This window comes from Rhincodon typus, unplaced genomic scaffold, assembly GCF_021869965.1.
Source record: "Rhincodon typus isolate 14 unplaced genomic scaffold, sRhiTyp1.1 hic_rhity00001009, whole genome shotgun sequence".
Taxonomy (NCBI): Eukaryota; Metazoa; Chordata; class Chondrichthyes; order Orectolobiformes; family Rhincodontidae; genus Rhincodon; species Rhincodon typus.
In genome coordinates, this window is record NW_025966647.1 from 19,047 (window position 1) to 35,343 (window position 16,297).

General features: G+C 39.7%; 1 protein-coding gene across 1 annotated transcript in view; it reads left to right on the forward strand.

Annotated features, from left to right (window-relative positions):
• The window catches only part of usp10 (ubiquitin specific peptidase 10), a gene marked incomplete at both ends in the record, with an annotated part of 30,475 nt that extends 14,442 nt beyond the window's left edge, over window positions 1–16,033 (forward strand). Inside the window, 4 exons of the mRNA XM_048592321.1 lie at window positions 3,755–3,854; window positions 10,605–10,782; window positions 14,581–14,746; window positions 15,889–16,033. Of these exons, the coding sequence (XP_048448278.1) occupies window positions 3,755–3,854; window positions 10,605–10,782; window positions 14,581–14,746; window positions 15,889–16,033 (589 nt within the window). The remainder of the gene's footprint in view (window positions 1–3,754; window positions 3,855–10,604; window positions 10,783–14,580; window positions 14,747–15,888) is intronic.
• Between the last annotated feature and the right edge of the window lie 264 nt (window positions 16,034–16,297).

A 16,297-nucleotide genomic window follows, 5' to 3' on the forward strand; every position in this document is an offset into this window, starting at 1 on the left:
GGACATTGGACATTGGATGTTGGACCAATCCTGCAAATCAGTTACAAGTACTTGTTGTAGAGTACAGGCTAATTTAAATTAAACCCACTCAGTGCTTGTAATATAAGTCCTGCAAGTGAAAATCTGAAATAAGATTAAGTTCCTCCACTGTGGACCTACTTAAGTGAATGGTAGACAGCACTCATTAACAATCTTTAGTTGTATTCCTATAAACTGAATAAAGAAAGCTCGGCAGGATAAATTTACCGTTGTGTTGTCTCTTTTGAATTCAACAGCCTAGTTGATGTGACAATTATCATGCCTAGTTTTTCAGAAGGCACCTTGGCGTTTTATCCAATTTATAGGCAGTTCAGGCTTACCGATTTCTGATACAAGAACAAGATACAATTTCAGGAGTTAGTTGCACTGTGCCAGTTACCAAAATTTTTTATCTGGAGTTAATTATTCTGGTACAAATAAGGAATAAAACCCATCAGAGAGAATACTTTTTCCATGAGATTCATTCCTATGTTGAAGTGGGTTTTAGTATCTACACAATTGCTTCTAAACCTAGGCCGTGGTGACCCCATTTTGAGTCTTGAAAATTGTCATCATAACCCCTAAGTGATGGTATGAGAGGATTGGTGGGAGACCTGTGAGAGCAAGTGGTGACTAGGGTAGAAGGAGAGCTCCAAGACACGCCCATTGGTGCCATGGAGATCACATACCCCAAATTTCACCTCCCTATCCCACTTGGGGTCCCTGCTGCTACTTTGGAAAGCTGATTTTTATACCATTTCGTTGTTGTAACTTCAGGCCCTTCATTGCTTCTACATTGCAAACCATATAGAAAGATAAACTTGCATATAAAGCACTCTGTGTCCTTGGCATGCTTCGAAGTGCCTCACAGTCAAATAATTACATTGTAGTCACTTTTGTAATTCGTGGAAAGGAAGCAGCAAGTTTATGTGCAGTAAAGGCCTACAATTACCAAAATAAAAAGTTCTTACTATGATGGTTGAGAGAGAAATGTGGGCCAAAACATTGGTAGAATGTGAACATATTTTGGAAGCAAGAGTGGGAGCCTTTGTTCCTTCAAGCCTACTCTGCCATTTAATAATGTAATGGCTGTTATGAGTTTAACTTGAACTGCAAGTTACCGCCTACCCTGATAACCTATTGAACCATGACTTTATTAATAAACTTGTGTATCACTGCCTTAAACATAGTCAAACGTTTCTGCCTTTTTAGGAAGAGAGTTCTAAAAGTACTCAACTCTTTGACAGATATTGCAGATTGAAGCCCTGAAGTAAAACATGTCGGTAATCTCACTTTTGAGTCAGAGTTATGGTTTTAATTCCTTACCAAAGACTTGGGCAAATAATCCAAGCTTAGTGGGTAAGATATCTTTCAGGTGAGATGGCAATTGTGATATTATATTTGTCTTAAATGGGCAACTCTTAATTTTTAAATAGTGACCCATGGTTCTAGATTCTTCCACTAAAGGACATTTCCATTCCACATCCACCTGTTAGGTATCCTCAAGATCTTGTATGTTTCATTTGAATCACCTCCACAGATACAAACTGAATCTGTCCAGCTGTTCCTCATTTGGGCAGCCCCGCCATTCCAATTATTGGTCTAGTAAACCTTTTCTGAACTGCCTCCAATACATTTACATCTTCCTTTTTAAATATGGTGATCAATACAGTACACAGTGAGCCAGTCTGCTTTTATGCCCAATATCTTATTTCCTACACACGAGCTTTTATTTTCCACAATAACCTTTTGTGGCACCTTCTCGCAAACCTTCTGAAAAGTGAAGTGCTGTACATCCTCCTGTTCCCCAGCACATGTTAGTGCTTCAAAAAAAAATTGAATAAATGGGTTAAACCTGATTTTCTTTTTGCAAAGCCACAGTTACTCTGTCTGATGACCATCAATTTATCCAAGTGCCCTCTTATGATGTCTTTAATTATAGCTGTTAACATTTACCCATGATAGATGCTATACTAAGAGGCATCTAACATTCTGCTTTCTGTTGCCCCATCCCCTTTGAATTCACTCCTTTCCAATCTAATGGAACTTTTCCTGAATCTAGGGAAGTTTGAAAAATTGAACTGATGCATCAGTTCTCTTACTAGCTACTTTTAACACTCTAGGATGAAAGTCATAACGAACTGGACCCGTTCCAATAATTTGCAAAGTTCTACTTCCCTGATAATTATCTCAAATTCCTCCCACAGTTTGAATTCCTGATTGACAGCTACTTCTGGAATGGTTACCTGTATCCTCATGTAGTGAAGACTGATGTAAAATAACAATTCATCTACTATCCCTTATTTTCCATAGACTTATTTTCTACAGAACCAGTGTTTGTTTTAACATTGCTGTTTTAAATAGCTGTCAAAGCTATGCCTTGTCCTTATTTTTAAGCTAGCCATCATGTCACAAGATCTTTTTATTCCACCTATGGGCACAGACAAAGCCTTCATTTACTCTATCTCACCTGAAAGATATCTTACCCACTAAGCTTGGATTATTTGCCCAAGTCTTGAGTAAGGAATTGAAACCATAATCTGTCTCAAAAGTGAGATTACAGACATGTTTTACTTTCAGGCTTCAATCTGCAATATCTATCTTCTTCAATAAATGTAGTAAAAAATTCACTGTTGGGTTTCAGTTAAGTCTGACCATTCTACCAAAAATGACACATTTAAGATGCCTCTGAAAAAAAGAAGAGATCCTTCTTATGAAGCATTTCCTCTGACTTGGTAATAATGTTTCCTACAACTGAAGATCCTCTTTCTTCTTACACAAATGACTTTCTCATAGCAAAGGTGCTGTAGTTGTAACCTCATCCATTGTGTATGCTCTCTAACTATTGCTTGGTTTGTTTTGATCAGATTGTACTCCAGAAATCAGGTTCATAAATGGCTGCATTAACTACAGCTTGCATTGTCTGGTACTCTGATGCCATGTCTCTTCCTATTTTGAAGGAAACTGTTTATATATTCAAGGGAGACTGCTAATTTTAGCAAGTTTACTCTGAAATAAATGTGTTTTAAAAATTTTTCCTTGACAAAACAGTTACATTTGTTACTTTGGAACTGACTGGTTGCACTACAGAGTGCCAACATGGGCTCAATGGCTGTGATGTCTCCATAACTGTCTCTGAGATTTCCTGAAAACCCAGTTAAGCTTTCTTTTCTACTCGTGCTATATTCTATTGCCAAAGTCTCACTTGAAACAAATGTATTTCCTCAGTTGGTACATGCCTCTGAATTGGAACATTCTAGATTTAAGCATCACTCCAGGACTGGAGGACTAAAACTGAGTTGACTCCATTGTAGTAATGAACATTTGCTGTATGAAAAATGTTGAAACATTAAATTAAAGCTGTATATCTGTGTTTCAATGAGCCATGTGAATGCTGAAGATCTTTAGATTACAAACCTGGCGTGGAGCAGTATGTTGTCTCGGGTCACACTTCATTCCTTACTCATGAACAGCACTTAAATTAATTCATCATTCATCTCTTTACTGTTTGTGAACCTTGTTGTGCAACTTGGCTGCTACAGTTATACTTAACATGTCATTACTTCAGAAATGTACTAATTGATTGGATTAAAAACCTTGGTGTATTCTGAAAAGTTCTATTTACATTGTGATAATAAAATAAATGTTACTTTTTTCCTGCTGAAACTTCTTATCACTTTTTTGGCCTGCTTTTAGAAAATATGTTCTAACTAATAGACCTTATTTTCTTGTTTAGGGTCGTCAAGAGGATGCAGAGGAATATCTGGGTTTCATTTTAAATGGTCTTCATGAAGAAATGTTGGCACTGAAAAAGCTGATTACTCCTCAGGATGAAAGTAAGTGATCTTTATATCCCTTCTTCCCAGAATTTCGAAGTAGTTTCTTGAAATGTGATTGTGTATCTTGTAAAAGTTGAACATGCAAAGCCAGTCTTTTAAATGAAACGCTATCAGGCCAGTGTAATATTTTTAAGTAATTAGCCTGCCTGCTTGATTTGGGCCCAAAAAAGACTGTGTTGCAATATTATTAAGTAACAAACAATAACACTAAACAGTTTAGATATTAATTCTCTAACATTAACATTAGAAACATATCAACACACAATCTCATACCATACAAATTAATTATGACACTTAACTCTAAAATCTTCAAAATCACTCTAATCGTTATTTGAATCGCCAAATAATTCATCCCAATAGCTTGGGTGTGCAACATAATTTAGATCTTCCTCATCCACATCATTATTGGCAGTGCTGATAAAGGTGGCATCATCATTCTATAATTGCCCGCAGTATATGTGTGCATATGAATTAGGAGCAAAAGTAGGGCAATTTGGCCCCTCAACTCGTGCAATTTGATGAGATTGTGACTGATATGACAGTAGCCTCTTCTTTTCTGTCTTCCCACATAGCCTTGCATCTTGTCTGGCAATGACATCAATCTAATTCAACCTTTAATAAAAGCTAAAAGAACTGTAAATCGGGAACAAAGTTGCTGGAAAAACTCAGCAGGTCTCGGGGCATCTATGAATAAACATCAGTTAATGTTTCAGGTCCGGTGACCCTTCCTCAGAACAGTGATAGTTGGAGGCTTCTCCTCCCTACGCTCCCAAACCACCTGTTTTTCCCTTTCCCTTTGGTGCCTCCTCTATGAGGACCTTTGGGAAATAAATACAAATGACATTAGAATACTGAATGGCCTGGAGAGAGTGGATGTTGGGAAGATCCTTCCATTCGTAGGAGAGACTAGGACCTGAGGGCACAGCCTTAGAGTAAAGGGAAGACTTTTTTAGAACGGAGATGAGGAGAAACTTTAGCCGGAGTGGTGAATCTATGGAATTCACTGCCACAGAAGGCTGTGGAGCCCACGTCATTGCGTACATTTAAGACTGAGATAGATAGGTTCTTGAGTATCAAGAAAGCGGGAGAATGGGGTTGAGGAACTTATCAGCCACGATTGAATGGCAGAGCAGACTCGATGGGCTGAATGGCCTAATTTCTGCTCTTATGGACTTAATAGGATTTCACTCTGCTGTTCTAAAGCTTGATTGACAGCTTTGAGTCATCTGTCTTTCGGCAGACTCATCAGTTACTCTAAAACGATTTTGCTTTTATTAGTTGGTGAGATACAAGTATAACCAGGGTATACAGGGCAGCATTTATTGTCCCTTCCTGACTGCCCTTAAGGTGGTGGTGACCTGCCTTCAACCACTGAAACCACTGAAATCTATGTCTAGGAACTCTCATAGAGCTGTTTGTTATGAGGGTTTTAGAAATTTTGTTCAGCAAAAATGAAATATCAAAATATTTTCAAGACAGGCAGATGTGATTTGAAGAACTTGCAGTTGATGGTGTTTTCGTGTTGGTTACAGGCTTTGGAAATGGTGTCAAAGAAGCTTTGTCTAGTATCTGCAGTCTCCTTTGTATGTGATACACGTGGCAGTTACGGTGCATCAGAAATGGAGGGAGTGAATGTTTGTTTAAGGAGTGTCTGGTGAAGTGAGCTGGATTGACCTAGATGGTATCGGGCCTCTTGTTGAAACTGCACTAATACAGGGAGGTGGAGATAATTCTATCATACTCTTGTGGCTTATAAATGGTGGAAAGGCTTTGGAGAGTCCTAAGCGTGAACTACTCGTTCCATAATGCCAAAACTCTTGCTGGCTCTTCTAGCCCCAGTATTTGGATGACTGTCCAGTCAAGTATGGTGTGAATGCTATGTGCCATTTATCAGTCAAAGCCCAAATGTCCAAATCGTGCTGAATGCAGACAAGGAGGGTTTCATTACCTGAGAAATTGCACACGCTGCAGAGCACTATGCAATCACCAGCAAACATCCCAACTTCTGACATGATAATGGATAGAAAGTCATTGAAGCAGCTGAAGATGGTTGAGTCATCCTGAGGAATTCTTGTGCAGAGGTGGCTGACCTCCAATAATCATGACCATCTTAGTGTTAGCTATGACTCCAAGCAGCAGGTAATACTATTCCTTAATGCCATTGACACCAGTTTGTTTGGTTCCTTGTTGCCACACTTGATCAAATACTGTCTTGATGTCAATCATTGGCACTCGCTGTCACATCACTTCTGGAGATCGGTTCTTCTGTTCATATTTGGAACAAAGCTGTAATGAGGTCAGGAGCTGAGTGGCTGTGGCAGACCCCAAATGACCATCAGTGAACAGGTTATTGCTGAGCAATAACTGCTTGATAGCACTAGTGACAGCATCCGTTGCTTTGACTGGGATGAAGTTGAGTGGGACAGCTAAGTTTGTCATGGAACTAACATAAGCAATTAATAAGAGTTGTACTACAAGACTCATTTCCCAAACTGTCATCACAATGGGGTGCCTACCAGGTGAGCAATTTGATGGCTCCAACTGTTTATATCAATGATTAAGTATTTAAGGAGTTCAGCACTTGGGTAAAGTGTTTTCACAAGTACTAAGTTGAAGGAATTTCAGTGTATTGAAATTTTTGTATTAGTCAGCTGTTTTTTCTCCCCCTAAGTGTCATTGTTAGTAGACAAGTTTTATTTTATTTTTGTCAGCATGTCTCCTGAGGTATGCCCATGATGCATACCGAGAGCATTCACTTGGAGAGGAAAGGAGATATGACTTGGCACTGAGTTATGGGGATATTTGAAAATATAAGGGACTGATTGGAGATGGGCATGTATTTGCCTGGGGCATAATCAGAGGTCACACGACACCAGGTTATGATCCAACACGTGTATTTGAAATCACAGGCTTTTGGAGTGCTACTCCTTCGTCAGCTGAAGTGGAGGAAAGCACATGTGCACAGAATTTATAGGTGGAGAGATAGTAGCAAGATCATTCTACGTAATTAAGAGTGCCAAAAGATAGTACACATGGTGTGAGTGGAGTGTTGACAGGCTGAATAACAAGTCTTTGCAAGTGATCAAAAGTGTCAGACTGTGTGAGTGAAGTGTCAACAGCTGAATAGCAAGTGAAGGGATGGCATATGATCTGATTAATTAAGATCAAATTAATCAGATCTGAGACATAATTACAAAAAATCAAAAATACGATGGTGCTTGAGACAAACCAAATGGCTGGAATAATATGATAGGTATAAGATTCGCATGAGGAGGGTCTAACCAAAGAAACAAGAGTTCCAAAATTGTACAAATTAAGGTAGAGATAATAACAAGTTATCAAGGTGATGGTGTCAAAACCGAACAGTGAGGAAGTTTATGCAAACACAAAACAGTATGGTGAGGTTACATGTGGCGCGACATGAGCCCAAGATCACGGTTGATGTGTATGGAACTTGGCTATTGGTTCCTGCTTGGCGATTCTGTGTCGTCGTTTATCTTGAAGATCGCCTTGGAGGATGCTTACCTGAAGATTGGAAGCTGAATGTCCTTGACTGCTGAAATGTTCCCTGACTGGGAGGGAACACTCCTGTTTGACAATTTTAGTTTGACTGTAGCGCCATCTTATTTTTGAATTTTTGCAATTATGTCTCTGCCTTAATTAATTGGATCATACATCGGTCCCTTCACTTGCTGTTCAGCTGTTGATACTTTACTCACACAATTGGACACTTTTGATCACCTGCAAAGACTTGTCATTCAGCCTGTCAACACTCCACTCACACCATGTGTACTATCTTTTGGCACTCTTAATTATCTGGAATTATCTTGCAGTTATCTCTCTGCCTAAAAATTCTGTGCTAGTGTGCTTCTCTCCACTTCACCTGACAAAGAAGCAACACTTGGAAAGCTTGTGATTTCAAATAAACCTGTTGGACTATAACTTTGTGTTGTGTGACTTCTGATTGTGTACACCCCAGTCCAACACCGGCACCTCCACCCATATGTGGGGCCATCTGGGATGGATTGATGAACGAAGGTCTGGAATGTGTGTGAGGCATAGGAATAGGTGTAGGTCTTTAATTGGCATGGAGGGGGGAAATGAGGGATGAGGGCAGAAGAGAAATTTTATGTTTTAATTTTTATTTTTAAGATTTCGGACACATGCTGGAGTCCACAAACTGGCCTTTCCCCTAACCTGCCTTCAGAACTAGCAGCCTTCTCTACTCTTCCCAGATCACCCAACCTGACTCCCATTCCAGCCCATCTCATTGGACCAGATTTGAGGAACGTAGCTGTTCATTTTTAAAGATCAGTCCTTGGAGCAAGGACTTCTCTTCCTGCCTGGATTCTGTTTATAAAGTACAGGACATTTTGCTCTAAAGTCAATAGGTAGCAATTTAACCATAATAAAAGTTGTCTGCTGAAATATGGAGAAATATCTTCTTGGAATGCATTAGCATTATTCTAGAATTTATTTCCCTACTCATGCAGAACCCAGAGGGAACAAAAAAAAACTTTTAATTGTAGTTTAAACTTTTTGTTGAATAACTGTTCATACCTAGCACTGAATTTGTAAAATAAAAAAACTTTTGCATAGTGTTTTCATAACACGACTTGAATCAGCAGGCGTGTATAATTTCTTGGCAGTTGCAAATTAGTTTTCTATTCCACTTTTAATCGAGAATCGTTCAAAGATTTGTAAAACCCTTTTAATAGAATTAAAAATGTCAGAAAAAAAGCCACATGGCTTCTCAAGCCTACTTTAGCATTCCGCAGGCTACTCGTTGATTTCAACCATTGTTTATAAATTTAAGCTATGTAGTTTGTTACTGGATTGATAACCAGAGGCTAGCATTGACTAGGTATTCATGAGTTCACATTCCATTGTAGTAGATGGACAGTTTAAAATTGCTTAAAAAATCTGGAATGAAATAAGTAAACGCAAGTAATGGTGGCTGGGTTGTAGTAAAAATCCATCACCTTAGCTTTAGGAAAGGAAGTGACCTTTATCTGTTGTTACCTACGTGTGGTTTCAGACCCTCCACTCTGAAATGCCTAACAAGTCACTGAGTTATATCTAACTGCTACATGAATCAAGAATAAAACCAAGTGGAGCATCCAACATCAACTTCAACAGCAGACACACTGCGACATACAAAGCCCAGTCCACCCTGCAAAGGCATCCTCATGAATATTGTGTTCAATAATTCTGAGAAATTTGGAGAATTTGTCCTACAGAATAGTAAGACACCAATCTGATGTAATCATTCTGACAGAACCAGGTCTTTTATCCACCATACCAGATTCCTCCTCCCTCAGTATGTTCTGTCCCATTAGCGAGACAGACCTGTTGGAGATGGAGCAGTGTTGTGGTTTGCAGAAGGGAGAGTCTGGCCTGGGCTCCTCAACATTGGCTCTGGACCCTATGATGTCTTGAAATCAGATAAAAGATGCACAAGATAATTTTCTACTGATTTGCTATCAACTACTCTCCAGTTGCAGTACCTCTGATCAGTATTGCTTCACGTTGAGCATCATATAGAAAAAGGACTGAGAATAACAAGAGCACAGAATGTATGCTGAAGAGGGGAGGAAATTCGTCACTAAGAGTGGCTCGACCTGATTTGTTGAGTGCGACCAGATTGGCCTTGCAGTACATGGTGAGAGAATAGAGGAAAAATCCTCCTCCACCGTCAGCCAGTTGCAGATATAGTCCATGATAGTATTGGCAGCAGCGCCTAGCTACTGTACTCTTCAAGGTTGTATTTGCATGCTGAGGATATGTTTCTCTCCATGTGGTCCTCCCAGTTTGCCAATCTAGATTCAGAACCAATCTAGCAGTTCAAAGCTGGAAGGTCATAATCCTCTAAAACCATTGTCAGCAGCAGAACCATACACTGTTATTGTAAGCTTGGGACTAGCGTGTTCCTCACAAGCCATGGGATCAGCACTGCTTCATTGAGGAGCGTATGTGACTGTGCCAGGAGAAGCGCCGTCAGGTATACTTAAAAATGAAGTGGAACCTCTTGAAACTAAACCATACATCAGTTGTGCTAAACAGCAGAATTAGTATACTACAGACAAATTAAGGGATTCCCCAACTAACAAGTCAAAGCTCTGCAGTTGCATCACATCCAATTGTGAATGGTGGCAGACAATTAAACAATCAACTTGGCAAAAGGGTTCATGAATGTTGCCGCCCTAAACAATGATTGTTGTACATTTGCTGGACTCTGTCTTTAGTCAGGAGTTCCAAATTGATGATTCATCTTGGTCACTTCCTGAGGTCCCACCATTCGAAAAGGCAGTCCCTTAGTCAATTCAGTTTGCTCTGTGCAGGCCAGGAAATGATGAACAGTACTAGATACATCAAAGGCTGTGGGTCCTGACAACATCCTGGCTATTGTACTAAAGACCTTTGCTCTAGAACGTGCTGTGTTCTTAGCCAAGGAATTCTAACATAGTTACAACACTGGCATTTCTCAGCACTGTCTACAATTGTAGAGGTATATCCTTTCCACCACGCAGAACAAATCCAATCTAGGCAATTATCACCTCAAAATCTACAGACCCAAGGTGGAGGTGCTTGGTGAGCTTGGTGCGAATTGGGCCCAAGTATGACTTATATTTATGCCTAACTACAGAAGTTATTTTTTCAAAAGTCCTATTCCCACAAGTGCTGGGACATACTAAATGTAGTCTGTAAACAACTGTGAGGTTTATTTTGTTTTTATGTTCATTATAGGAAATGTTGTTTCAAACGGTCCTGAATTGCAACAAGGACTTGAAGAAGACTTGGAGGAGCAAAGTGAAGGCAGCGAGGATGAATGGGAACAAGTAGGACCCCGAAATAAAACCTCTGTTACTCGGCAATCTGACTTCATTCGAACCCCTATCACTGATGTCTTTGGTGGGCACATCAGGTAGTGTATACTCTGTGAGCTTTTAATGAGTTATTCATAAATCATTGTTTTATACTTGCCTTGGAACTAATGCAAATTTCATGTTTTTGTGTCTTGCCCATGCACTATTTAAAATTAAGGGTTTCCTATTTAAGAAAGAGAATTATTTTCTCGGAGAATTGCAGGTACTTGGAACTCTCTACAGTGGAAGTGAGGTTATTGAATATTTTTGAAGACAGAAGTAGGTAGACTCTTGAGTAATGAGAGAGTCAAAGCTTGTTGCAGATAGGCAATAAGTTGAGTTGAGATCGCGATCATATCAAAAGCTAGAGGGGCAAATTGGCCACCTACCAATTTGTTTTAAGATAAGTGAGAGGTGTTGCATTTTGGAAAGGCAGATCAGGGCAGGACTTGTACGCTTAATGGTAAAAAAACAAAGAGACCTTGAGGTGCAGGTTCATAGTTCCTAGAAGGTGGAGTTACAGGTAAACAGTAGTGAAGAAGGCTTGTGGTATGCTTGCCTTTATTGGTCAATGCATTGAATATAGGATTGGGATGTCACTTTGTGGCTGTATAGGACATTGGTCAGGCCATTTTTGGAATGCAGCATTCAGTTCTGGTCTCCCTGCTATAACAAAGATTCTAAACTTGAAAGGGTGCAGAAAAGATTTACAAGAATGTTGCCAGGTTTAGTGGGTTTAAGCTATATGGAGAGGCTGAATAGACTGTGGCTATTTCCTTTCGAGTGTTGGAGGCAGAAGGGTGACCTTACAGAGGTTTATAAATCATGAAGGTCATGGATAGGGTGAATGGCCAAGGTTTTTTTTTCCCCAGGGTAGGGGAGTCCAAAGCTGGAGGGCACAAGTTTAGTGGGAGAGGGGAAAGATTTAAAAGGGCCCGAAGGGGCCACTTTTCAGGCAGAGGGTGCTGTGTGTATGGAATGAGCTGCCAGAGGAGTTGATGGAGGCTGATACAATTACAACATTTTAAAAGCATCTGGATGGTACATGAATAGGAAGGGTTGAGAGAGACATGGGCCAAATGCTGGCAAATGGGACTAGATTAATTTAGGATATCTGGCCAGCATGGATGAGCTGGCCTGAACGGTATGTTTCTGTGCTGTAGAATTCTATGACTCTAATCCTCTAATTTTTTTCTGATGTTTGACTTGGTTTACTTGAATGAAACAATAAGATTGTTTCTGAGAAAACAAAGTCTCGCTCATCAGGGTAATTCATAAGAATGCCAATTAAAGAGGAAACCAATATTTTTACTCTGAGAAGAGAGTGCTCATTAGTTGGCAAGTGGACTCTTGATTGGTAGAGGTGTTGCCATGGTTAATCACCAAATAATGATGATGATGGAGCAATGAACTATCAAGATTTTTAAAATTTAAAACCAGGCAGATTTACTATTGATTGGTTTAAGGCATTGTCTCGAGAAATGAATCAGCAAATGGTTGTCAGCTACTTTATTGAAATGCAACAATTGAAGTGCATGTACATGTTCTTTGTCTTCAGATTAGATGTGTATTAATGCAACCTTCTGTATATGAGCACACGACAGTGATCCCATTTGAGCAGTCTAAGTTGATTGTCAGCATTTTTCTTTACACTCCTCTGGATTACCCAACAAATGTTCTTCAATGGCAGAAATGCATTCGGTGTTGAACACCGCATTTTCTCCATGGCATCGGCTCTATCGATGGCTACTTATTCAAAAATCAGCATTCTTCTCTCATGCAGTATAAGTTTTGGTCTCCCTTTAAATTAACATACTTCTGAATTGTCCTGATGTGTGCAATTTGAAAAGCTTCAACAAATTGAATCTATTCAGCAATGTTCAAGTTTTGTACAACCAAAAGGATTAATAATATTTTTCTTGTGAATGGACAGTGTACTGCTGCTGTCACCATTTAACATGGATGGGAACTTAGCTCATTTAGGGTGGCAGTGTGAGTCCTTGAATAGAAGAACTAGTGTGTAAAGTCAAAAGTTTATTTTTTTTTTGTTTAGGTGCTTGCCAAAATAAAGAGGAAGGCAATACATTAGTCAGCAATGTGGTTCCAGAACTAGTCTTAAAATGAGTCATGCCATTACAATGCTCCAATAAATAAACAGAAAAGCTGAGTAGCCAGATTTTGCTTCACCAAGGATCAACATGATGGAAGAACCATTCAGAATGATAAAAACCAAAAGAACTGCGGATGCTGGAAATCCAGACACAAACAAAAAACTCAGGTCTGACAGCATCTGGGGAGGCAATGGCCTAGTGGTATTATCACTGGACTGTTAATCCAGAGACCCAGATAACATTCTGGGGACCCGGGTTCGAATCCTGCCATGGCAGATGATGGAATTTGGATTCGATAAATATCTGGAATTATGAATCTAATGATGACCATGAATCCATTGTCGATTGTTGGGAAAACCCATCTGGTTCACTAATGTCCATTCGGCAAGGAAACTGGTCTGGCATACAGGTGACTCCAGACCCACAGCAATGTGGTTGACTCTTCAGTACCCTCTGGGTAGTTGGGGATGGGCAATAAATGCTGTCTAGCCAGCAATGCCCTCATTCCATGAATGAATTAAAAACAAAAAAAATCTGTGGAGAGAAATCAGAGTTAGCATTTCTGGATCTGGATCTTCCTCGGAATTCATGCTGCTAGATCTGCTGAGCCTTTCCAGCAATTTCAGTTTACATTGAAAATGATCATTATTTCTGTTGGGCTATCTCTTCCACCAGATTCAGCTTCTACAGGGGTTTTTAAGATAATTACATAAAAGAATTTACCTTTTTAAAGTTTGTTTTTCTTTGTTTAGAATTATTTTTAAAACACTTTTTCCCAGGGAATCGCTGGGTCATTTTAAGAGTTGGATAATCTGTTCATAAAAACAAGATCAGGAATATGGGCAATGAACTGTTTTATTTTTGAGCACTTGGCCAACCAACGTACTAAAATCTGTTTTGTTTATTCACTCATGGGGCATGGGCATTGCTGGCAGTCCAGCACTTGTTGCCCATTTCTGGTTCCCCTTGAGGATGGTACTGAACTGCTTACTTTTGAGCTGCCACAGTCCATCTGCTGTAGGCAGAGACCCAGAATACTCTTAGGGAGGCAATTCCATGATTTTGACTGAGTCACAGGAAAGACATTGCAATTTATTTCCAAGTCCGGATGGTGTGTGACTTGGAAGGGAGTTTGCAGATGGTGGTGTTCCCATGTTTCTGCTGCTCTCGTTCTTCTAGATGGGAATGGTTGAAAGTTTGGAAGGTGCTGTCTAAGGCTTTTTGGTGAATTTCTGCAGAGAATCTTGTAGAAGTAACAGCAGTGTGTACTGAGCATAGGTGGTGGAGGGAGTGGATGCTTGTGGATATAGTGCCAATCAAGCAGGCTGCTTTGTCCTGGATGTTGTCAAACTTCGTGTTGTTAGACCTGCACTCATCCAGACAAGTGGGGAGTATTCCATCAGCTCCCGACTTGCACCTTGGAGATAGTGGACAGGCTTTGGGGCGTCAGGTGATGAGTTACTTGCTGCAGTATTCATAGCTTCTGACTTGCTCTTGAAGCCACTGTGTTTATGTGGCGAGTCCAGTTGAATTTCTGGCCAATGGTAACCCCCAGGGTGTTATGTTAGGTGGCTGGTAATTGTTATTATAGATCAGAATCAATTGAACTGTTTTGAACGCAACTTTTCAAGTTAGTTATTTCTTTAGTCCCCATCAGAGTTTCAGCATTATCCCAAATTTAATTAATATATATATCAGTGTCATGTAAACTTTCAAAACCCTGCTCACTTCTTACCTTGCTTTCAGATCTGTGGTTTACCAGCAAAGTTCCAAGGAATCTGCTACCCTTCAGCTGTTCTTCTCACTGCAGCTTGATATACAGTCTGAAAAGATTCGCACAGTGCAGGATGCTCTGGAAAGCTTGGTGGCCAGGGAGTCTGTCCAGGGATACACCACTAAAACCAAGCAGGAGGTACACACTTCTAACTATAATAGGTTCAAAATATAAATGGGAACGAAATCAAATTTATTTAAGTTTAAACTGAATGCTTTGAGTTCTACTTGTATACCCTGTGACTTAACCAGTATGGTGTACAAGCATTTTATTTTTCACACCAACTTATAACAGTTAACTTAGATTTTTCTAAACATTGTATGAAATATATATACCTTCTCTGTAGCCTATGCTGGTACTGCTAATGTTTAAAATGCTCACCAAGTGTATGCAGCCACAATTTTGGCCATTTTAAATTAAAACCATAATTGGGATTTTGCTGCAGATTTATCTTATCAATTCCAGTGCTTTGAATACAGAAGTGTCAATGAATCACGTTTGAAGCATTGTTGTTTTACTGCAAGCACTCAGTCACTGAGTTACACTTATCTGCCTTTGAGTTGTTGCACAAGCGTCATGGGCCCCCTGGGCGTCACTGCTAAAAATCTTTTCAGGTTAAATAGTGTGTTGGGTTCACTGACAGTACCTTGATATTAATGGAAAAGCAGTGGATGAGGCAGTTGCTTGACTTGTCAGGGTCTCCCCTGCGCAGTTGCCATTGAGGCAGTGAAGCTTGTGACCCCAAACGTTATCTCTGAGACTGTTCAGGAGTGGAGAAATGATCACGACCCTTAGTTTGGAAGCTTTAAACTCCAGTTTCAAGCCAGCAGTGCAGATGTGTTAAGTTAAATGCTATTCTGGGTGCCAGTCTACTTTCAGATTCTTATTTATCTCCCTTTGGCAGAAGTGTTCCATCTCCTTTCCTGTTGTTCAGGTTTAACTGGAAGAGCTCTGAGTAAATGAGGGAAGATAAAATGGAATTGTATGCAATTTGTGGCTGAAGACGCTTCTATCTCTCAGCCTTTAATGTATTAAATTCACTAAATAAAAGTTTGTTGGAACATTTTGGAGATACTCTACTTTTACAGGTGGCTAAAATATCTAATTATTAAATAAATCCTGCCATGTGTAAAATAAAATGATCTCATTTCCAAATAAAAACTGATGTATTTAGTGTTGTCTGGATTAATTTTCACAGTCTCACTGGCCATTTTGCTCATGTGGCATTGGAATGCTTAATGAATTCAAGACTCTAAACTAATTTCCCCTTGCTGTTTCAGGTTGAGATTTGTCGTCGTGTTACCTTAGAAGAATTGCCACCTGTTCTTGTCTTGCATCTTAAACGTTTCATTTATGAAAAGACTGGAGGATGCCAGAAATTGGTCAAGAATATTGATTACCCCATTGACCTTGAAATAAGCAAGGGTAAGTGTCGCATAGTTATACTAATGGTGAATTGATTGGCTGCACTGGATATTGTGCTTTTTTTAAACCCTTGGGCACTGAAGTGGTCTCAGTGCAGTCACTTATCATAGAACTCAGGATCCCGCACCTGCTATTTCCCTGTTTTTGAATTTGTAATGTTACAGTTTTGTGGGAAACGGATCAAAAGCTTTGCAAGTATTACTGTGAGGCAGTGATAAGTGATTTTGGCTTGAGGTTATCCCTGTCTGATTTTTTTTTTTCTTT